Source organism: Lactuca virosa, chromosome 3, assembly GCF_052849685.1.
Source record: "Lactuca virosa cultivar CGN04683 chromosome 3, Lactuca_virosa_CGN04683_v6, whole genome shotgun sequence".
In the NCBI taxonomy this organism is placed as follows: Eukaryota; Viridiplantae; Streptophyta; class Magnoliopsida; order Asterales; family Asteraceae; genus Lactuca; species Lactuca virosa.
The window spans coordinates 72,015,431-72,040,261 of record NC_136428.1 but is presented as its reverse complement, the minus strand read 5'-3'; the positions used below and the strand labels follow the sequence as shown (position 1 = coordinate 72,040,261).

The following is a 24,831-nucleotide window of genomic DNA, read 5'->3' as shown; positions in this document are numbered from 1 at the left end:
TCTTTCGCGAGAGAGAATTTATAAGCCAAGGAAACAGTGGGAGAAAAATTGACCTTGAAGAGCTTCAAGAGTCAAGTGGTGAAAGAACCTCAAACACTAGCCATCAACCTGAGGAGGAAACTCCTGTTGAGCCGATAGATGAGTCTATACCTCCGAGGCGTTCCACTAGAGTTAGGAACACACCTGATTTTTATTATAGTTATCATATCACTACTGAAGGTGATACATTTATCAGTGATAGTACACTGATAGATTTTGATGAACCTAATAACTATAGGGAAGCCATGGCAGGCCCCGAGTCTGCTAAATGGAAGGAGGTTATGGACAGCAAGATTCAGTCCATATATAACAATCAAGTGTGGAACTTGGTTGACAATGTACCGGGTCGTAAGACAGTCGGGTGCAAATGGATATTCAAGAATAGGACCGACAAGGATGGAAAGGTACACACTTATAAGGCGCGACTGGTTGCGAAGGGCTTTACTCAAACTCCGGGAGTTGACTATGATGAGACCTTCTCACCAGTAGCGAAGATTAAGTGTATTAGGGTTATGCTAGCCATTGCTGCATTTCATGACTATGAAATATGGAAAATAGATGTCAAAACCGCTTTCCTTAATGGAAAGTTGGCTGAGGATATTTACATGACTCAGCCAGAGGGTTTTGTCGATGCAAAGTACCTTAATAGAGTATGTAAGATTGAGAAATCCATTTATGGATTGAAACAAGCATCTCGCTGATGGAATATTTGTTTCGATGAGAAAGTCAAAGAGTTTGGCTTTCCGAGGAGCGTGGATGAATCTTGTGTATATGTCAAGGCTAGTGGGAGCATAGTTAGCTTTTTGGTATTGTATGTAGATGGCATACTACTCATAGGAAATGACATCCCAATCCTGTAGGAGGTTAAGTCCTGGCTTAGGAAGTGTTTCGCTATGAAGGACCTTGGGGAAGCTACCTATATCCTAGGGATAAGGATATTGAGAGACATGAGTAAGAGACTAATTGGACTTAATCAGAGTACTTACTTGGATAAGGTGCTGAAGAGGTTCAACATGCAGGATTCCAAGAAAGGGGACTTACAGATCCAAAGTAACGCCAAACTGAGTAAGACTCAGAGTCCGAGTACAGAGGTTGAGATAGCTGAGATGATTTGTGTACCATATGCTTCCGCTGTGGGCTCAATCATGTATGCTATGACTTGTATTCGCCCTGATGTGGCCTTTGCTTTGAGCATGGTCAGTAGATATCAAGGGAACCCTGGCAAGGCTCACTGGACCACGGTAAAGAACATTCTTAAGTATTTGCAGAGGACTAAGGACTGGGTCCTTACCCTCGGTGGTAGTAATGACTTGAGAGTGGTTGGGTATAGTGATGCTAGCTTTCAGAGTGATAGGGATAATTTCCGCTCTCAGTGAGGCTGGGTCTTTACCCTAAATGGAGGAGCAATTACTTGGAAAAGTTTCAAGCAGGAGACAGTAACTGATTCAACTTGTGAATCAGAGTATATAGCAGCAAGCGAGTCAGCAAAAGAGGCGATATGGCTAAAGAACTTCATTGGGGACCTTGGAGTTGTACCAGCTATAAAAGAGCCAATGGAAATTTTCTGTGACAGCGAGAGTGCGGTTGCCTTAGCTAAGGAACCAAGGGATCACGGGAGATCCAGACACATTGACAGAAAATACCATTTCATTAGACATCGAATAGAAGAAGGACTCCTCGTGGAAAAGAGGGTATCATAAGATGAAAACCCAGCAGATCCCCTTACGAAGGGACTGAGTAGGGTTAAGCATATACAGCATGCGAGGCGCATCGGGCTGAAGGATGATATTAGTTTTAATAATTAGATAGCCATTTCTGAAACTTGTAAAATATAATTGACATTTGATGATTAAATAAAATTTGTTATTTATTTATGAGTAAAGTGTTACTATCCTATGTTAATCGTTTACTGTTGTTTCAATTTTGCATGTTTTGACTTCTAGAATAATTATATTATTCAAACTCTCCACAATCGATCATACTTTGGTAGTAGGTATTGAAACAAGACTATCATGAATTGGGATTGTATATTTGTCTAAGGTGTATTAGACATAGCAATGGTTGCTGCAACATTCATGAGTGCTCATAAGGTCTGAGTATTGGACTCAACCCACGCTCACTTGTATCACTTCATGGAATTTATCTCGGGTGATCGTGATACAGTAATATCATATAAATCTTCAAACCTAGAGATATGAGTTGTTGACTAGGAGTTGGTTATCCATTGATTGTACGAAACCGCATCAGTAACTTGATGTCATAAAACGTGCTTTTGTGCATAATTCAACAAGTAGTCAGTACAAGCATATGAGTCGAAGTTTATATGTTCCTTCTTGGATTAGAAGCGATATATGGGCCCCTCGATGATTTGGTTTTGACTTATGTACCGGGCCCGGTCAGAACCTAATTGATGTGTTCAATTTAGTTCTATGTCAAACAAATCAGAGATCGAGAAACAAATGCTGGACAATAAGTACGACGGTGTTCCATGTATTTGTCCGGCTGATATCTAGAACAGAGGATTATATGATCACTTATCTTAAATGGCGTATCATCATCATTCTAGTTCCACGAGACTTTAAAAGAGCTACGATTGCTAGTCGGATTCTGAAGTCATATTTGCAACTATAGTTATTAGACTTATCCAAGTGGGAGACTGTTGGATATAGTGTCTAAGTCCATAACTATATATGGTATGTACTTAACCCGGCTTGGCATGGTCCATTTGGGTTGCATGGCATTGCAACACTTGGATAGAGAAAATAAGAAAAAGGACACTTATGGTTTATTAATATATTATAAGTTCTAATATATTAATAAAATTATTTAATTAGTATTGATCAAGAATTAATTTGGAATTAATTTTGTGATAAAAAAGAGACTAACTAAATATATGGGGTTTCGTTTGTAAATCATTCATTCTTAAATAGTGGGCTCATGGTTCATGGTTCATTAGATTGGGCTAGGACCCATTGGGTGCTCCATGGATGCTCCATGGAGGTTAAAACCCATGGATCATGAGGAAATAAAAATCCATGCACATTAGGGTTTACATGGTGTAACCCTACATGTGACACACTATATAAAGAGCCCCATAGCTATTAAAATCGGCACTATTGCAAGACAAGGAGGGCTAGCCGATTTTTGAGTGAAAGTGTTCTCTTCTCAAGTTATTCCAAGTGTTGTGGTGTTGTGTGAAGCATTTGAGGCATCACATTTGGGGTGTTAGGCTCACAAGGTCTTGAAGGAATCCAAGCTACAAGAAAGGTATGTTATTCTCCTTAAAGTTTTATATTACAAGTACCCCATAACATGCTAGTTAGGTTGAGAACATTGGAAAACAAATTTGCATGTATATTAGAGAAAACATAGATCCAAGGTTTCTAGGGTTGCATGTACACCATAGGAGTGTTAGAATGCTCAAAACCCATCAATAAGATAGAAGGTTCCTTTGGAGAAAAAATAATGATTCTTTCGGGGATAAGATAAATGTTCCTTTGGGGACAAGATGATGATTTCTTCAGGAATGTGATAGAGGTTCCTTCAGGGGCAATATGATGATTCATTTAGGAATGTGATGGAGGTTCCTTTGGGGACAAGATGATGATTCCTTTGGGAATATAAAAGAGGTTCTTTCGGGGATAAGATGATGATTCCTTCAAGAATGTTTTTTTAAACGGAAAATCTATTCTACTCCTACTAAACTGCTCCTAAATATCCACCTATGTCCCTCACGGGACTTGAACCCTCAACCTCAAGGAGGGAGGGCAACACCGGATACCGCTGGGCTAGAAGCCCTTTGGTAGAGGTTCATTCGGGGACAAGATTATGATTTCTTCAGGAATGAGATGATGGTTCCTTAGAGAATATAGATAGATGATCCCTTTGGAGATGTAGATAGATGATTACTACGGGAGTTAAGGATTATATATGAATGGAAAAGATAAGGAAAAGGTTGCATGAATGGAATAAACTAATGGAGTTCTTTCAAGAACTTAGAATTGATCCGTGGAGGATTAAGAGTAAGGAAATCCGTGATGGATTTAGTAGAAAAGAGAAAGCATTCAGGGATCCTTGAGGGATCGTCACATGAAGTATGAAATGAAGATAAAAAGATTAAGATATGATTATAGAAGAATTAGAGGGAGAGATCGAGATAGAGAATATGAGAAGTATGTGATGAGTCTGAGAAGAGGCTAAGAAAGATAAAAAATATAGATGATTGGTAAGATTGGTAGTCTATGGCATGAAGAGAAGTGTTTAGATTGCAGAGTGTGAGATGGAAAAGGAGAATAAATATTAGAGAAAGAAAGATGGAAAGAATAGATGAATGTAAAGATGGACAAGAATATAACTCACTAGACACTTTATGTCTGATACTACAGATGTGTTTATGTTTTACAGGTTCAGGTAGCAGCAACCATGGTACCTAAAGTAAAGACCAGAGCACAAGGACTTAGAATGAGGTTTATTTCCTTGTTGTCCTAATTTATACGGACATTTTTATTGTACACCCGTGACTATGTTTGGGATAAAATATTTTATTTTAAGAGTTAATAGAATTTCGCAAAATTTTTGGTAATAATTCTGAAAATCATGGGAAATGGAAGAGACAAGGTATTTACTTCATGGGAAAAGGGAAGAACATACACCACCCATTATGCAACGTGAATTAGAGGAGGAATAGTCGGAAGAAGGGAATTACAGCCGAACTGTGAGTAAAGTTGAACATAGAGTAGTAAAGAGAAACGACCCGAATATGGGGATTGACAAGGATGGATGTAAGTATAAGGAATTCATAGGTGCCAATCAACCAAGTCTTTCTAGAAGCCTAAAGCCAGTAGAGATTATAGACTGGATCTCTAAGATGGAGATGACAGTTGAGAGCCGCAAATGCAGCAACATGCAGAAAACTGTCGTTGCAGTCTGACAACTGAAGACCAGGGTTTTAAGTTGGTGGAAGTTATTAGCAGATACAATGTCGTAGGGAGAATCATGAAGATGTCTTTAAAAGCGTTCCTGGAGCAGTTGAATATGTGGTACTGCTCAGAAGTGGATCTGATAGACATGAACAACGAGTTTCAGAACCTGAAGAAGGGGAACATGAGCGTTTATGAGTATGCCACCGCATTTACTGAGAAGATTAAGCTACTCCTCTACTTGGTGCCTACTGAACTCTCCAATATAGAGAGGTTTGTTAACGGGTTGTCGGTAGACTTTGGTACAACAGTGAAAATATTAACTACTTTGAAGATAGTCGTCAAAGCAGCCAAGAATATGGAGGCCCAACTTTGGGAGAAGGGTATAGAGAGAACGTAGGTAGGAGAGAAAAGGAAGCCAGAGGGATCATCAAGATCTGGTAAGAAAGGAAGATTCTCGAAGTCCAACCTGGACGACCAAAAGTATAGGGGTAATGTTGGATCCAAGTGGTGTGAGAAGTGCAAGAAGAAGCACTTTGGTAGATGCGACAGAGAAGTGACATGCTTTAAGTGTGGGAGGACCGATCACTTTTCCAAGGATTGTATGTTTAATGACAGGGTATGCTACGGATGTGGAGACAAGGGGCATATTTCGAAAGATTTCCCGAAGAAAAACGAAGTGACAAGATTGAATGCTTCACCAAAGGCAAAGGGAAGGGCTTACCATATAATCATTGATGAAGAAAAAATAGGTCGAGAATAAAGAGCTGCTTATCCGAAGTTCAATCAATGAACAATTATCCTAGTATTAGGTTGTGTACCTGATGTAATAGGTGTAACTTATGAACTCTCGTTGTAATCATTCTAATAAGCAATATAATTTCCTAAATTATGTTATGTGCTTTCTGTGCGATTTCCTTTTGTGATAACTTAGTGCACTGCGAGACAATACTTGGCACGAGTGTGAGTAGGTATGAAAGGTAATAGAGGCATATACTACCAAAAGCACATGACTCACACTTGGATTAGGGAAAGTCACAAGGTTACAAAGACACTAGTAGTTGAGCTATTTTGTTCATTTCCATCTTTACCTTTGCTTTGGTAATGACTACGAAAATAAATATTCCAAACTTAGTGGTCATGTTGAATCGAGTCCAACTGACGTTCGAAGTAAGTTCAACACAACATCCGACTTTAGTCAAATGATCGAAGAAATAGATAATCAAAATGATCAACAAAACTATCGCAGTCATCCTTAAAGACTAGGCAGCTTGTAAGCTCGAAGTGCTACATGCTAAAATGTGGTTACATCACATTAGAACATGAAGGAAGGTATCCTTCGTGTTAGAGTCAGACTCAAAGAGACATGAGTCTAACCATTGTGTCATACGATAAGAGGTCATTAGAACATGACCCATCGGTCTGGCAATCAAAATAAAGATCTAAAGTCTGCTTAGGAAGGAGCAAGAGTCTCCAATAGAGATTGAATTTAGAAGAAAGAGAAAGTGCAGGACTTAGAACCATTGATAGTTAAGAAGTTTAAGAGTTAGAAACTCAATAGAAAAGACATAAGAGTTACGGTTATTACCTAGGATGGAAAGGTAACATGTGGAGTCATCACACGAACCCTGTTTTGTTGATGATTGCTGGACGTAATCATCCTAAGGGGGAGATAATTATTACACATAATAAGTAATAATTACTAAAATTAAATCCTTTAATAGGATAATCTATAGTCGTGCGTGCTACAGACTATATAATATAAATTTCATATAGGAAAAATAGACTGAATCGTCCGTAAATCGTAAAAATGAGTGCGCCAAAACACACACACACACACACACACACACACACATATATATATATATATATATATATATATAATATTTAGAAAGTATACATTGTCCACATCCCGAAAATATAAATTTCGTAGAAATCCGACTGCGTATGAATTAGATATGATTTTTATAAGATATAAAAGTCAGTCGCGCACAAGGATTATGTGACGTAAAAAGCTACGAATATAATGGTTGCCTTTTAGCTAAAGTCATCAAAAGGAAAATCGTAGTACCCTTTAAGATAGGAATTTTGAGAAAAAAAATGCCAAAAACAGAGTCTGTACGAAGGAGTTATGATTTTAGCAAAATCATTTAATCATATAAAAAATAGGGAAGAAAAATAAAGTCAGAATTAGGTGATAGAGTCTAAAGGAAAGTAGTAGATCTCGTCGAGAGCTTTTCGGGGGATATAAAGAACATCGAAAGTGGAGCTCGTGTGATGAAATTAAGAAATTTACAAAATCTGCATTTTGTGCTATGCACAGTGTGTGCTGAGTGTGCGAAGTGTGCTTCTAAAAGGTGAAAATGCGGACCACAGAGAGGCCGACACGTGGCACAAAGCGGATGGGGAGATGTTAGCTTAAAATGCACGACATGCACCCCATTTGCACGCCGTGCACCCCAAAAATCGCCTATAAATAGCCTCCAATGGCTCATTCTCTTCCCACACCTCCCAAATTCTTCTGTCTCTCGAGTTACTTTCAATTTTAGCCTATTTTTCCTTAATTTTAGTCTGCAGCGAAGCCTTGCGGTCCCTAAAGTAGTAGGAGCTATCATGTAAAATCTTTGCTAGTGAAATTTACAGACTTTAGTCTAGGAAATCTATGTAAGTTAACTTACGCTCATCCTTATTTCAGTGTAATTTATATTTATAAGTCATAGTCATCATTATGAACCTATATATAAGATTTATCAGTAATTCCAAGTCATAGTGCTGATTGATCTACTTAAGGGAGAGGTGTCTAGAATGGTCACATTGGTTGGGTTGTTAGATTTCGGAAAAGGTTATATGCCAAAATGATTCTGCCACCCAACTGTCCTACCTGGACTGATCCTGACTTGATAGATCTTGATGTAGATATTGGGATTAGTGAGGAATCTAGACTATAATTATTATGGTCACCAAGATTATGAAACTTGACTAAGGCTTTGTACTTTATGCGTCTAGGTCTTTTCAAAGTACAATGTGAAGCGCTGTCGAAATCGTCAGTCGTCCACTTTATCAAGTGAGTGCATAGCTACTTTCATCTTACACATAAGATATGAAGTATCTACATAATTGAATTCTATATGTGCTTATGTACAAAGATGTTCTTTGCTAGATGAAATATTATTTGATTTATATACCGTATATGTATTTTATAAATTTAATACATTTGGTAGCGAAGGGTAGATGCTATAGTACGATGAAAAATAAGATTCCATAGTATGATGAAAGATGTAAGCAAAGATAAGATACTACGACTTTAGAAATGGTACTAGTGTGCCAACGATGTAGAAATGGTATTAATATGCAAACGATGTAGAAATGGTATTAGTATGCAAACGATGTAGAAATGGCATTAGTATGCCAATGATGTAGAAATGGTATTAATATGCCAACGATGTTGGAATGGTACTAGTGTACCAATGATGTAGTCACTTAGCAGAGTATAGGTGACAACCACCGGACTATTCATGATCGTCCCATGGAATGAAGATAGGTTTAAAACCTATAGGTGATGGACTTTGTGTTCATTTGATGTACTCTACCCTACTGACAATTATTGTAGAGAAATCCCTGTAATAGTACTAAAAGTAATGATGATTAAGATGATCCTTAGGACAAATCCTTAGGAATATGAAGCCTATTGACATGTATTGCAGAGAAATCCCTGTAACAATATTGTCAGCAACGATGACTACGACGTCCCTTAGGATAAACCGTTAGAGAAGAATAAATAAGAAAGTGGGGATGGATAATCGCGTTAACTGTTTGATAATTAAACACATTAACTATATTATTGTGGGTTGAAAACCCAATGTACTCACAAGGTTTCCCTACCTAAGCCTCTCAGCTTCTTTGTATCACAGGTAGCGGTAGAAAGATTACATTTATGATGAGAGATTCAAGGAGTTGTAGACCGTTAGTCTAAGATTTTGTAAGGCCCGTTTATGCTTATGTTGTATAAGTTACGACATCCCAAGATTTTATAAATTAATGGAAAACATTTCTTCAGAAACACTTTTACGAGACCAAATTATGCAATTATAAATAAACTCTATTTTAAATAAAGTATAAACAAAAAGTTTTAAAATGGCCTTAACTTTAGGGATGTCACAACTAACTAATGTCTTCTTCCCAATCTTCATTATCATATTTACTTCCAAGTTAATGAGATTATTAATGTTGTTGTTGGGATGCACAATTTATATTTGTCATATAGTCATTGTAATCGTGTTGGGGCGGCAATTTTGGTTCAAATGGTGGAAAGTGGGCATTAAGAATCACACTTATGAGCGATGAAGAGCTTATCTGTGTTAAGACTAGTGCACGTGTAGAGGCGCACAAAGGGTATGGGCCCTTTGGCCTGACCAGGTAAGCTTGTATAGGCCTTGACCATTCAAAGAGGTGTACATAGGCTTAATCAGGTTGTACCCGTGCTTTTTTAGGGACTTTCTGGGCTATACACCGATTAAGACATAGCGGCGCAGCTTAACGCCTGTTTTCCTTCTTGCAACATTCCCAAAACCATGATAAAATTTTTCATTTTTATAGAATCATTCCACAAAACCATAAGACAAGTATCCATTGTTTTCAACACAAAACCATAGAATCAGAGTATCAAAATCTCTCATAACATAATCAATAAGTCGGATGTGTATGATTACACCTTCGCCTTGCCCCGATCATCTGATGTACCTGAAACCATGAAACCAATAACTGTAAGACAAAGCTTAATAAGTTTCCCCTAAAATACCACACATAACAATACATATAATGCATGCACACTGGACACACAAAATCAGAATGGATTGCCTGTGAGCCCTAGAACGAGACTAGATAGACCCACCCTTGGCCCACAACTTATGACTGGCTTGCTATCGAGCCCACAAAATAAGAATGGATTGCCCTCCCGACCCTCTGCTTATGACTAGATTGCTCCTGGGTTTGTTTCCATACTGAACAAAGCAGTACCACCTCAACCCAACCGCCATATGTCGACATATGCAAGAGATAAACTATAACTAGTAAATAAAGGTAATCATAATAAATATGCCAATCTACAGATCACTACGACATATCAACACCTATACATAAGGGTACATAACACAATCTAGTGGGTCGGCATTGGTGTCTTTGACCGACGAGTACAGTGAGGAAAAAATCACCTCTCAGTCTATAAGATAATAGTGATGATCCCGATCCAATAACCAACTCTATAGGCCACTTATACAACAAATAGGGACCAAGTCTAAATCTACAACTCAACATACTTAATTAGACTTAAAGTCAAACTTGGTAAAAGTCAACGGTCAAAAAGTCAACAGCCGGTCGCCATGACCTGGACAAGCATATGCCATGTCGTGGGGATAATCATACAAAATGGTCACGAATTTGCCAAATACCACGACGTGGCGACTAATCCCTCACGTTATGGGAACCTTCCAGATCAACCAAAATCCATTAAGCTCTTAATCCCCCCCCCCCCCCCCATTCAAGCTTTCTAGAATGCTTCTAAACCCTCAAAAGATCATAAAAATCATATCTTTATAGACATGCATGTCCAATGTATTTCTTGAGCTCAAGCTATGGCAAAAAGTGTAAAAATGAGGCCAAGATCTCATGTAGGAGTTCAAAACTCTATCAAACTTTAGATCCATAACTCTAAACTATAAAGGGACTTTGGGGATCCATAAAGTTGCAACATTATAGAAAACCAACCTTCCAACTAACCTAAATATGAAGGATAACATGAGACAACCTAGATCTAAGCTCATGGAGTCATAAAGCTTGGAACATGAGGACTTACAAAAGTACATAAAACGGAAATAAAGAAGATAGTGAGGCTTGCAAGCTAAGATGATGTACTAAGACTTCTTCTCTTCTTCTACCTTCGGTTGGCCGAGTTCTCTTACAACAACAACCATCATGCTAGTAATTGCATTCCTCCCTTTGAGCTCCTGTATGGGAGGAAGTGTCGGACTCCTATTTGCCAGGGAGAAGGATAGAGAGTCATGGGGAGCACTGAGATAGTGCTCAAGACGATAGAGCTTATCCAACAGGTCAGACAGAGGTTGCTGACGACCTAGAGCCGCTAAAAGAGTTATGCGGATCGACGATGCTCTGAGTTAGATTTTCAGGTTGGAGATTTGGTACTCCTGAAGGTATCACCTTGGAAAGGTGTTATCCGATTCAAGAAGCAGAGCAAACTGTACCCCATGTTTATTGGCCCTTTCAGAGTGGTAGCCCGAGTGGGCAAGGTGGCATACCGGTTAGAGCTACTATAGGAGTTGAGTGAGTTTCATGACACCTTCCATGTTTCCCACTTGAGGAAGTGTGTAGGTGATGAGACAGTTGTGGTTTGGAGGACATTTAGGTTGATGTTCTCATGAATTACATCGAGAGGCCGGTGACGATTCTGGATAGGAAGGTGAAGACCTTGAGGAATAAGGTAGTGAACTTGGTCAAAGTTTGGTGGCATCATCGGAAAGGGTTTGATTGGACTTGGGAGGCCGGGCCAAAGATGAAGGAGCATTACCCTTATCGTTTTGTAGTGGCTGGCTTCGAGGACGAAGTCTGATTCAATTGGAGAAGAATTGTAACACCCGTTTCCAGGTATTTCCATTTTCAACCTTAAAATTTCAAATTTTTGCAAAGAAAGTCCTTACGCTGGGCGTACATTGATTGTACGTCGGGTGTAAGTCATTAATTGGATCGTGAACCTTTGTGAGTATGTTGGGCGTACTCGTGCTATTCCTAAACCCTAAATTTTTAGGGTTGTGTCCCTTATTTAAACATCCTATTCCTCATTGGACCTTCTTATGACCAGCCTCCATCCTTCTTAGCCTTAATATCGAAACCCTAACCCTTGAGTGATTTTTGAGTGTTCTTGGTAGTGAAGGTAGATCAGTGAAGAAGTGGTGGTGCATTCAAGCTCTTGGATCTAGAATCTACACCTCATTGTTCATCTACAGAAGGTATATAGTTCATACCATGAGGCTTGCTTTGCTAGATCTTGTTTAAGCTTAAGTTTATGTTCATTCACCATAAAACCTTGGTCTTTGTGAGTATAGAGTACTCCAGAACATTTGAGCTGTCCTTTCAGACGTTTTTGAGTACCTGGTGTCATAAAAGTTAAAGCTTGGTCCTTTCCTTTCATCTATGCATGAGTTATGGGGGTTTTTCGTGATGTTAGAAGTTAGGCTTTTGGGTTTGAGCTCTCTTTAGCCATGCAAAGGCATAAAGTTAGAGAGTTTATGGATTAGAATGCCTTTTAGGGTTAGATCTGACGTTGCGGTAAAGTGGCTTAATGATTCAAAGCTTAAAAGTTGAGTTTTGAGTTTAGGTTGAGTACGCTGAGCGTAAATCTGGCTACGCCCAACGTAGTCAGCTAGGAGCCCATTTTCTGGTTTTGTGCTCTATGCCCAACATAGAGCCGAGTACGCCGCACATAAAGGTCAACTGTGTTGACCTTTAACTTTTTGACTTTTTGGCTAAGTGTGATTTTTGGGTCAATTTGTGAGGGTTTTGGTCTTGGAAGGGGCAAAATGGTCTTTTGCCCAAAATTGTGGTTAGACTTGGCTTGGGACTAGTTGAGTATGGAAAATTACCTTAATTGTTAATTAGGCTTATTTGGTGCGATCAATAGGCATAGTCTAGTTCCGGCAGTTCATCTGTAGGTTCTATCAGTCTTCTGTGCGAGGTGAGTCTCCTCACTATTCTTACTTGTGTGGTAGAATATATGTGTTGACCATCTGGGTCTATTTGTTGTTCTGTGATATGTGTTACTGTGTGTGCTTAGACTGTAGGTAGTCTCCAAGATTGCTGATAATCCACAGGGCGTGTTGTTTGCCCACTGAGACTTCGGGTAGTCTCCAGGGTTGCTGATAACCCATAATTGTTTATTTGTGCTGTGTTGTATGTGATACTTTGTGGAACTCATTAAGCTTTGTGCTTACAATTGTTGATTACATGTGTTTCAGGTACTTGTGATGATCACGGGAAGGCGGAAATTTGATTGTACACATTCAACTATAGTTTATGATTCCGTATATTTTGGGACACTCTGATATTACTATAATGATTTGTATTTTATACTTGTTATTTTCTTGAGATGAGTTTTATGAACAATGTTTTTAGTTATTTAAAAATGAAAATTTTGGATGTTACAAAAAACTAGTTGTTAAGTGTAGTTTGGATTTTTTCATCTTTCTTTTATTTTTTTGAATGGCAGGTTATGGTTAAAAGTTAGTATCATCAAGTTAGTTAAATTCTCCAATGCCCAGAATAAAAGAATAAAGTCTGAGACCTCCTTTCTAAACTTCTAACAAACGGTTAGAAGCCTTTAAGAGCGTTTATATTGTTTTTATAAATTATAAATTTATGAATATACCCTTCTGAAGGTTTTCTTTTTTAGGGGGGGGGGGGGGACTTGTAAGCTTTTGTTAAATAAAAAATTGTTCCGATGCATTGATAAATAACAAATGTGTAACTTGTAAGTATATTATTTATTTTACATCTTTTAATGCTGTTTCTTGAAAGTGATTGAAGCAAAGTTTGATGAGGTGTTATGTACTACTAAGAAGGAGTTGTGACAGATGAGGAATGATATTAGATTCCACGAAAAAGAAGGGTGATATTAACGTTCTTGCCTGCTAACCCCTGGTTAGCTTTGTTGGGGTATTAAGATTGTTGTTTCTAAATAATAATATGTGCTTATAGGGGGTAAACATGTGGGTATATATATGATCAAATTTCATGAAAACAAAGGAAATACAAAGTACGGTACTATAATAGAAACTTATTAATTTTAAAGATGTAAACAATTAAGAGATGTCAAGTTGTAGTTACATCAAGTTGTATATGAACTACAACTTCCTTTATTTTTCATGAGATCTAAAATTTATCTTCTTCTATATTTCACGTGAATTTTATAGGAGAAATATTTATAACTTACTTATATTATATAAGAATGTATTTTCTAATTAAAACTATAACTAAAAAACTTAATGATATTTTTTTTAAGTTTTGAGTACTAATTAAGAACGTGATGAGCAACCAAGCTACTTCCGAAAATGCCCATAACATCCCCGCATTTGAATTGGCGTTAAAGTAAAATCACTTTGTATGCCTTTATTCTAAAGTCAAAGTCAACCCTTTATCTACAAATTAACCAGATACTCTGTTGCTCTATATAAATAAGCCATTGCTATTGATCAAGCTCACCAAATTAACTAAACATGAAGAAGTCTCAACTTAGTTCTTCAGGTTTGCTCATGGTTCTAAGTTTCTTGTTTTGTGTTTCATGGGCAACGTCCTTATCATCCTTAAGTTCTGGCGATCTAATAAGCTGCCTACTGTCCAAATCCAAGAATGAGACTACCATCTCTCAACTCATTTTCACCCCTGTCAATGCTTCCTTCCTACCCATTTGGCAAGTGGCAGTTCAAAACACCAGGTTCCTTAAGCCCTCCACACGTAGACCATCAGTCATCGTGACACCTATGGAGGAAACCCTTATACAAACATGTGTATACTGTGCCAAGAAACACGGCTACGAGATCAGGATCAGGAGTGGGGGCCATGACTACGAGGGCCTCTCATACACTGCTGATGTTCCCTTTGTTATGCTTGATTTCACCAACATGAGGTCTATAGACGTGGACGTAGCAAAAAGGACTGCTTGGGTCCAAGCAGGCGCTACGCTTGGTGAACTCTACTACAAAATTTCGCGAGAGACCGATACCTTGTATTTCCCGGCAGGTGTTTGCCCAACGGTGGGTGTTGGTGGTTACATGGGTGGTGGTGGCTACGGAAACCTGTTGAGGAAATACAGTACTGCTGCCGATAATGTTCTGGATGCTCGCTTCATGGATGTTGATGGGAATATTCTCGACAGGAAATCAATGGGAGAAGATTTGTTTTGGGCGATCCGAGGAGGTGGTTCTTCAAGTTTCGGAATTGTTCTTGCATGGAAGCTGAGCTTGGTTCCAGTTCCAAAAAAAGTAACCGTCTTTATACTGAATAAAACTTTGGAACAAGGGGCAACCGAAATCTTCCATAAATATCAATACGTTGCACCATATATTGATAGAAACTTGCACATAAGAACTCAAGTTTTCGCCGAATATATCGGCAACACTACCAAGAAAACCATAAGAATTATGTTTGAAGGAATATATCAGGGGACAAGAGACACATTGCTTCCGTTGCTTGATAGAAAATTTCCAGAGCTCGGTGTTACCCGAGAGATTTGTGAAGAAATTAGAATGGTCCAGTCGACCCTTGTGTTTTGGGGCTTGCCAAGCTCAACCCCAACCGAGATTCTTACGAACCGATCTGCCATTGCCAAGCTGAACAACAAAAGCAAATCAGACTACACCCGGGCACCCATCCCCATAAGAGGACTCAAGAAGATATGGAAAAAGCTTATCCAAAACGATGAATCAGCGCTTCTGATGATCAATCCATTTGGCGGAAGGATGGCTGATTTCTCAGAGACTGCAATTCCATATCCTCATAGAGCGGGCGTGTTGTTACAAATTCTCAAGACTGTCAATTTTAACGGTCAACCTTCAGACACAACCCCTACATCCCTCAGGAGGATAGCTTGGCTGCGAAGCTTGGATGCGTTAATGAGGCCTTATGTGTCAAACAACCCCAGAGAGGCATATTCCAACTACAATGATCTGGATTTGGGTGTTGGAAGTGCTAACTACGAAGAAGCAAGTGTTTGGGGTGAGAGATACTGGAAGAGGGACAACTTCAAGAAGTTGATTCGAATCAAGGCCAAAGTCGATCCTCACAATTTCTTTAGGCGCCCACAGAGTATCCCTGTTTTCTAAAACCCCCGATCAGCTAAGCGGTTGAAGAAAGACTCAGCAGATGCATTTTATTCTTTTAATTGTTTTCATGAAAAACTAGCAACAATGCTACTTTCTGTCAGTTTCTTTTCCTAGTGTATATCATCTCCATGCTAACAAAGATGTCTAAAAGCATGTGGTCAAATTCTAATTATGAATTTATCCAATAAATACATTGTCTTATTAAGACATTTTATATCATATTTCTTTCTTATACTTCCTCTTGTCTAAAAATATGTTTTTGATTAAAATAGTTTGGATCAATACAACTTTAGACTTGGGATACGTACTTTGAAAAACACTATGATGTGGGGGTAAATGTATCATTCCGACGGCCTATACCGAACCCGCCATAGAGTTATGGTGTGGGGGTAAATCCTGAAACACTATGATCAATATTTTGGCAGAGCAATAACTTTAAAACATTAACCTTATTTTTGAATTTTCACAGCTAAATCTTTCTAAACGTATAGAATCTATAAGATATTATATAAACTTTTATTTAGAATGGCTGGCCACCAAATTTCTAGTATGTGAGATTCAAACCCACAACAACTTTGTTTGGAATGCTTAATTCTCGAATAATCAGTATATGTGGGATCCTTGCATGGACGTTGATATAGAGTTTCCCATATATGGTATAAGACTATAAGTTGGGGAACATAAATGCATGGGATGGTGGTGCTAATGAAGCCAAATTATACATAACAGCATGAATAAATTACTTAATTAAGCAAGTATAATAATTTTTGATGGCATAAATAACATGAGTAATTTTTGTTCGTTTGACATTTACTTTTAAATAAAAATTGATTTGATCAAAAGTGGCATCTTTGAAGAAAAAGTTAGTTAAATTATCCGTAACTTTACGCGATCCATATTTACTTATTATATATTCTTTTATTTAAATAAGAATTGACGTGACTATCCAAATAACAACATTCTTTAGTCAACCTTGTAGTTGTTAATTTGAACAAATTAAATTTAAATAGTAGAATGCATGCGACCAAGCATTCTGATCCCACTAGCTAGAAATAGTCAATTAGGCAATACATATGATGCGCTCATTCCTTTTAATAGATTCCATTTCAATAGGAAAACTTGTGTCTTGAAGGTATGAGATGACTAATTATATCTTGGTTAAGTTGGTCTGGTTAAATATTTTTGAATAAAAGTTAAAAGTATATTACTTTGTTAACGAGAAGCATCGTGTTGCAATTACTAGTCATGTGGGCTGAGATCGATCGGAATCAAGAATCAGAAGACTAGACGTGTTTATGTTTCTTGCGTGCCTAAAGATTTGGTAATTGTGGACCTTCTCCTCGATATCTAAATCACATAATTACAAATATAATAAAACTTTTAAAAGAACCGGCCATAGGCAGGCTATACACTAACACCTGCGATAGTTTGATCAGCGATAGTTTGATCAGGAGAGGAGACTTTTTCAAATGTTCAAACTTAATTAGAAATCAATGAATAGAGAATTCAATACACCAATCATGAAGATTTCCACCTATTTTGAGCTTGACGGAATTTAGGTTAATGTGGTCGTAAAAAATAAATGCAGTCTCTGTGTATTTAGAGTATTTAGTGTGCGAGTGTTGAACCGAATTAGATGTAATGTACATGTCAATAATGTTGCCTCAATAAACAATTGTAGCTTTAGGAGGTGGGATGTAACGTCCTAATTCTCGTTAGAAATTCCAGAAACTAGCATTAATTAATATTAATAATATTATAATTATGGATAAAAACTCTAAAGAGCTTTTAATGAATAGAACGAATGAAAGGCATTCAATAAATTTTAAGAAATAAAATAATAAATGTGAAAATAATAATAATAATAATAATAATAATAATAATAATAATAATAAATTTAAGGTAAGGGGTTGAATTTGACAAGTTGTAAATATGTCTTTAGTCAAGAAATTTGTTTTCTGGGTAGATAGTGTCGTTATGGGAGAATTAGGGATGAAATTGTAATACCTGTATTTCTCTCTTGGAAATCGTTGGGAGAGAGTTGGGCACTTTTCTTGTGGCCGACTCCAATTTATGTACACCCTTAAGAGCTCCACTCAAGCACCATAGTTTTTGATCGTTTGTGCCAAGGATCGGTATCAAGAAAAAAGAAAAAAATAATAAAAGAATGCAACGAAGGGATTTTGAAGAAGAGTGAGTCAAGATCATCGTCGACGATAGTTACCGGAGGAGGAAGGTACTGACGAGTAAAGATCGTAATCTAACCGTATTAAGTATCAAATAATCTCATTTCCACTTTCTTTTCTTTTTCTTTTGGCTACTGGGAATAGCCACCACTACTTCCGCAACCACGATCGTCGGCGTGTTCCTTCTGCCACTAACAGCCCCCAAAGAGTGGGTGTGTTTGGGTGGTGCATTGCTTCCTACCATTGGCCCTTCGATTTCTATTGTTTTGTGAAGTTGGTTGTTGATTGTCGCCCTTAACCACCAGGTACCTCCTGTTGCCGATGTGTGTGTGTATGTTTGTTTCAGCCACCATAGGCCACCCTGCAAATGCGCTTATGGTTGTATTACTTTTGATGGTTCACAAATGAATGTAAAAGCATTATTTTCCAATTATTCCACTTATACTTAATCAACATCATTCTTTGTTTTGGGGTAGTTTGACCATTATAGACCACCACAACACCACCATCCGACCACCAATAGGTGGTAGTTTTATGAGGGACTCGATTTTTAAGACATTTGGTATCATAAGGAGCGTAATGGGTTGTAACTTAACCATAATAAGATGATTTTTTTTATGTCAAGTTCCTAACTCTAAATGCTCATTAAGCCAAGAATCAAGACGTTTGGGTTAAGTTGAATTACATATATTGATAGCCTAATAAGTAACCAGTAATTATGATAAATGTTTTAATGTTAAAGCTTAATCATTAAGTCCTTCATGGCACACCTAAAGTGACCTAAAGGTAAATATGATCAATTTCACTGAATGTATCCTCGAACTTCTAAAAATCGTACAAGAATATCGAAAGCTCCAAAAATCATAAATTTTAGATTTCTGGAAAGTTTGATGAGTCTAGTTTCTGTAAACGTTGAATTAAATTACCAAATTCCAACTTCTTGTAGGGTATAATTCACAATCTTCTTAAACTGGTATGTATTGTCACATATTTCATAAGTTGTCTTTCAAAAATTATAATAAATTTATTAGAACTCCGAATGTCAAATTTTCATGGTCTGTAGTTAGATATAGATGTCTAGTTTGCTCCATATCATGGGCAAGATGAAATTCCTAGTGCTACTAACATCGGTTTTCATCATAACCAAACCGATCCATCTATTTTTATCTGAGAATCATTCCATGCTACCATATCCCGACTTTTATATGCATGTGACATTATTTTCACAATGTCTTCCATTGACCTTCTTTAATAGTAAGTTCAATAGTGAATTTGCTATGATAGACCCTGCTATGATATACCGACTAAAGTAGGATAATCTATCGGGGTGCCTATCGAATCCAATTTTTGGACTGTTTCGGATGAAGTTATGGGATTTTAGTGTAGTATACTAACATACATAGAATCTCTGTTCCATACTTCTTTTGATATAAAAATAGTCGTTTACATGAATAAACAGGAGATGCCTAAAATATAATTTAAGTGTACCAAGGTCGATTATAGCAAATTCACTACTGAACTAACTATTAAAGAAGCTCGATGGAAGACATTGTGAAAATAATGTCATATGCATATAGAAGTTAGTATGTCATGGAATTAAATGATTCTTAGATTAATATAGATGAAACGGTTTGGTTATGGTGAAAACCGATGTTAGTAGCACGTTGATCAAATCAAATGTACCATGCTTTCGGGGCCTATTTAAGACAACATAATAGTTTATAAAGGTATCAAATACGATTAAGATATATACTTGATATCCCCGAAAACATGGTGGTCGATGCATGTATATTGCCACCTTCATGTGGTCGTGTACAAATGGTTTCTTCACATCTAGCAGCAGTGGCAGATTCAATGTATGGGAAGGGGGTGCATGGGCCCCACTTAAAAGTGGGCCCACCACGAATACATATTAAAAAAAAAGAACTCAGCTTATGGTCCCCACTCACAATAGATTGGTCCCCACTCACACTAGATTGGTCCCCATTACACCCACTCATCCTCACTTCTCTCTCTTTTGATTTTTCAATCCCGATTTTTCACTTCTTTCTTTATAGTTTTGACCTAGCATACCAAATGCACAGAGTAGTAAAAAAACATTAAACACTCTACAGCCACCGTAATTTAGTACTCCACAACCGCCGACATCGTCTTCAATCGCCGCAACTTATCACTACTGCACAACACCGCTGCAGCGCTGCCAACGCAGTGATGGACTTCGCTCACTACTTGCTGAGCAACACCATCAACCGTCGCGCGCAAAAGGACCACCATCGTCTAATTTCGATCGCCGCCATCGTTGTAAGTTTATTCCCTTTATTTAGTTTGATTTTCCGAAATGGGTTTGATTTGATGAACTGACTTGAATGGTTTATTAATTCTGATTTGGGATTTTTGATTTGTAAACTGATTTTATTTTAATTTAACACTCTCAAAAGATTAATTTGTGCTATGGATTTGTTAGTTTGGCTTGGTTTGCTTTTGGATGGTTATCTGGGACAACAGGGAAACGAACTAAGCTTAACAGAGATGGAAAAAATTAAATTTCTTTAACTGTTTTGTTTAAAGGTCTTTTCTAATTTAGTGCTTTGTATTTGTTTAATGTTTAATGGTTTTGGTAATTGTGTTCAACATTGTTTAATGTTTTTTTGTTTAACCCAATAACAGGTGCAATGGAAAGATTTTATAGTAGAACATCCACATCAGGACCATCTTCATTAGGACCATCTTTAGCTGAAATTGCCCAACCTACTTTTATTCCACCAATATCGAGTGAAATTGATTCAAGTGACATTCCTTGGGATCCGACTGATAGGAAAAAAAATTCAGATTATCACCCTAATTAAAGAGACAATATAAGACGAAAATATTTGATTAAAGGACAATGTCAACCGCGTCTTAAAAAGTACCGTGTAAGAATGTTTGGAAATAGGGGAAGACGTTTTAATCCCGTTATAAGTTTGGTAAAATCAACCACTGCAACTTTAAAAAAATATGAGAAATGATGGGTTTGATGCACGTATTTTGGATATCACCTCTTTTTGTGAGAATAATAACATTCAAATGGTGAACATGGAGGAAGTTTATGTTAATCCAAGAGCCTGAAGACAGTACACCAATATCTCCAATCGCCATTATTACGAGTTTTTTTTGTTTCAACATGGTTTTGGATATGCAAATTCAAGAGTTCGGTGATCGTTTTAATGAAGTCAGTTCCGAATTGCTCATTTGTATGACAGGTTTGAATCCACATGATTCATTTTGTGACTTTGACCAATCAAAGTTACAGAAGTTGATCGATTTCTATCAACATGATTTTACCTTTAAAGATAGGTTGAATATTCTAAATGAACTTTGGGTTTACCCCACTTTTATGAAACAAGATGCAAGATTTGCTACTTTGAAGAGTATATCCGACCTTGCTAAGGTGATTGTGGAAAGCAATATGCATCTTAACTTTCTTTTGGTTTACCAGTTATTGAAGTTGTCATTGCTTTTGCCAGTTGCAACCGCAACGGTGGAGAGATGTTTTTCGACGATGAAGCTTGTCAAGTTAGATTTGCGGAATCGGATTTCGGATGTATTTTTAAATGATTGTGAAATTTGCGCGCTTGAAAGAGAAGAATTTTCCAAGGTCACGAATGAAAGTATTATCAAACGTTTCTTAACTATGTCCCCTCGTAGATTTCAATTGTAAAATGACATTTAGTTGAATATTTTAATGTTATTCTACTTTTAAGTGTTTATTATTATTATTATTATTAATTTACATAGTCAACGGTCAACAATGCACCCCACTTGACTTCCGGGCTGGATCCGCCACTTTCTAGCAGATAGACAGACTTTCATACTGCTGATAATGTGTTTTTTTTTTTTTTTTTTTTTGGTTTGATAACCGGCCTGAATGTCTCATCACAATCTACTGATTGACGTTGAAATGATCGTTAGCAGCCAAGCAGGTCTTGTGTCTGGATAGAGAACCAACTACATGAGTGTCTCATTCTTTAATCCTTCAAACGACCCTTGGCCGGGACCGTAGGCGGTAGCAACCAAACAGGCCTTGAGTGCGTAGGCAATTTGCCGATCTTTGATCCCCAAAATTCACCATATAAGTCTCCAAATTTTATTTTGCATAATTATCACACGATTTCTATTTTTATTTTATTCTATTTTAGTGATGGATTATGTGTTTTGATTACTATACGAATATTCTACCTTTATTTAGGGGATTTTAAATGTTAATTTTAGTTGTTCTAAAGAAATCTATAACTTACTTATATTAAATAAGAATGTATTAAAATTGTATAATTAAGAAACTTAATCATATTTTTTAGGTTTTGAGTATTAATTAAGAACGGTGAGGAGCCCAGCATTTGAATTAGTGTTAAAAGTAAAATCGCTTTGTAATTTGTATGCTTATATTCCAAAGTCAAAGTCAACCTTTTATCTACAAACTAGTCCCTGGACTTGGTATTCGGCGCCAGGAAATTAACCACATATATTCGTAAGAAATATTTTCAATTTATGTTTGAGAAAAATATACTTTTGATGAGATACGTTCTATTTATGAGTTTGATAATTATTATAAAAACGTGGGTGGTTCAAATTTTAGCAAAGATTTCAATCAGAAAGTTAAAAGAGAAAGGCTAAAAATCTGAACATACGTAATATCAATTTGTTCATTGCTTCATTGGTTTTTAGAATGCGAATTAAGCACTCTATAGGGAATAAGTCAACACGCCATATATCTTCAACGCTGCACCTGTATACCCTAAAATAGAATCAGTTGAACACCATCCTCCTTCCCGCATTTTTCAAACACCTTTGAATTGATCACCATCCTCGTTCCGAGGTTTTTCAAACACCTTAATTTGAACTGATCACAATTTTTATAACCCCATTTGAAGTCAACTATATGCTCTCTGCTCTATGTAAATAAGCCATTGCTATTGATCAAGCTCACCAAATTAACTAAACATGAAGAAGTCTCAACTTAGTTCTTCAGTTTTGCTCATGGTTCTAAGTTTCTTGTTTTGTGTTTCATGGGCAACGTCCTTATCATCCTCAAGTTCTGGCGATCTAATAAGCTGCCTACTGTCCAAATCCAAGAATGTGACTACCATCTCTCAACTCATTTTCACCCCTGTCAATGCTTCCTTCCTACCCATTTGGCAAGTGGCAGTTCAAAACACCAGGTTCCTTAAGCCCTCCACACGTAGACCATCAGTCATCGTGACACCTATGGAGGAAACCCTTATACAAACATGTGTATACTGCGCCAAGAAACACGGCTACGAGATCAGGATCAGGAGTGGGGGCCATGACTACGAGGGCCTCTCATACACTGCTGATGTTCCCTTTGTTATGCTTGATTTCACCAACATGAGGTCTATAGACGTGGACGTAGCAAAAAGGACTGCTTGGGTCCAAGCAGGCGCTACGCTTGGTGAACTCTACTACAAAATTTCGCGAGAGACCGATACCTTGTATTTCCCGGCAGGTGTTTGCCCAACGGTGGGTGTTGGTGGTTACATGGGCGGTGGTGGCTACGGAAACCTGTTGAGGAAATACGGTACTGCTGCCGATAATGTTCTGGATGCTCGCTTCATGGATGTTGATGGGAATATTCTCGACAGGAAATCAATGGGAGAAGATTTGTTTTGGGCGATCCGAGGAGGTGGTTCTTCAAGTTTCGGAATTGTTCTTGCATGGAAGCTGAGCTTGGTTCCAGTTCCAAAAAAAGTAACCGTCTTTATACTGAATAAAACTTTGGAACAAGGGGCAACCGAAATCTTCCATAAATATCAATACGTTGCACCAAATATCGATAGAAATTTGCACATAAGAACTCAAGTTTTTGCCGAATATATCGGCAACACCACCAAGAAAACCATAAGAATTATGTTTGAAGGAATATATCAGGGCACAACCGACACATTGCTTCCGTTGCTTTCCAGAAAATTTCCAGAGCTCGGTGTTACCCGAGAGATTTGTGAAGAAATTAAAATGGTCCAGTCGACCCTTGTGTTTTGGGGCTTGCCAAGCTCCACCCCGACTCAGATTCTTACGAACCGATCTGCCATTGCCAAGCTGAACAACAAAAGCAAATCAGATTATGTCCGGACACCCATCTCCGTAAGTGGGCTCAGAAAGATATGGAGAAAGCTTATCCAAAACGATGAATCAGCGCTTCTGATGATCAATCCATTTGGCGGAAGGATGGCTGATTTCTCAGAGACTGCAATTCCATATCCTCATAGAGCGGGCATGTTGTTACAAATTCTCAAGACTGTCGATTTTAACGGTCAACCTTCAGACACAACCCCTACATCCCTCAGGAGGATAGCTTGGCTGCGAAGCTTGGATGCGTTAATGACGCCTTATGTGTCAAACAACCCCAGAGAGGCATATTCCAACTACAATGATCTGGATTTGGGTGTTGGAAGTGCTAACTACGAAGAAGCAAGTGTTTGGGGTGAGAGATACTGGAAGAGGGACAACTTCAAGAAGTTGATTCGAATCAAGGCCAAAGTCGATCCTCACAATTTCTTTAGGCGCCCACAGAGTATCCCTGTTTTCTAAAACCCCCGATCAGCTAAGCGGTTGAAGAAAGACTCAGCAGATGCATTTTATTCTTTTAATTGTTTTCATGAAAAACTAGCAACAATGCTACTTTCTGTCGGTTTCTTTTCCTAGTGTATATCATCTCCATGCTAACAAAGATGTCTAAAAGCATGTGGTCAAATTCTAATTATGAATTTATCCGACAAATACATTGTCTTATTAAGACATTTTATATCA

General features: G+C 37.7%; 1 protein-coding gene and 2 pseudogenes across 1 annotated transcript; all 3 read left to right on the top strand.

Annotated features, from left to right (window-relative positions):
- Window positions 1–14,239: 14,239 nt before the first annotated feature.
- LOC145162383 (berberine bridge enzyme-like 8 pseudogene) lies at window positions 14,240–16,063 on the top strand (annotated as a pseudogene).
- A 5,127-nt stretch (window positions 16,064–21,190) lies between these two features.
- LOC145163646 (uncharacterized) lies at window positions 21,191–21,727 on the top strand. Its single transcript, XM_079082457.1, has one exon. It carries the CDS (start codon window positions 21,191–21,193, stop codon window positions 21,725–21,727), a length of 537 nt encoding a protein of 178 aa, XP_078938583.1.
- A 1,071-nt stretch (window positions 21,728–22,798) lies between these two features.
- Window positions 22,799–24,831, top strand: LOC145165939 (tetrahydroberberine oxidase pseudogene; annotated as a pseudogene).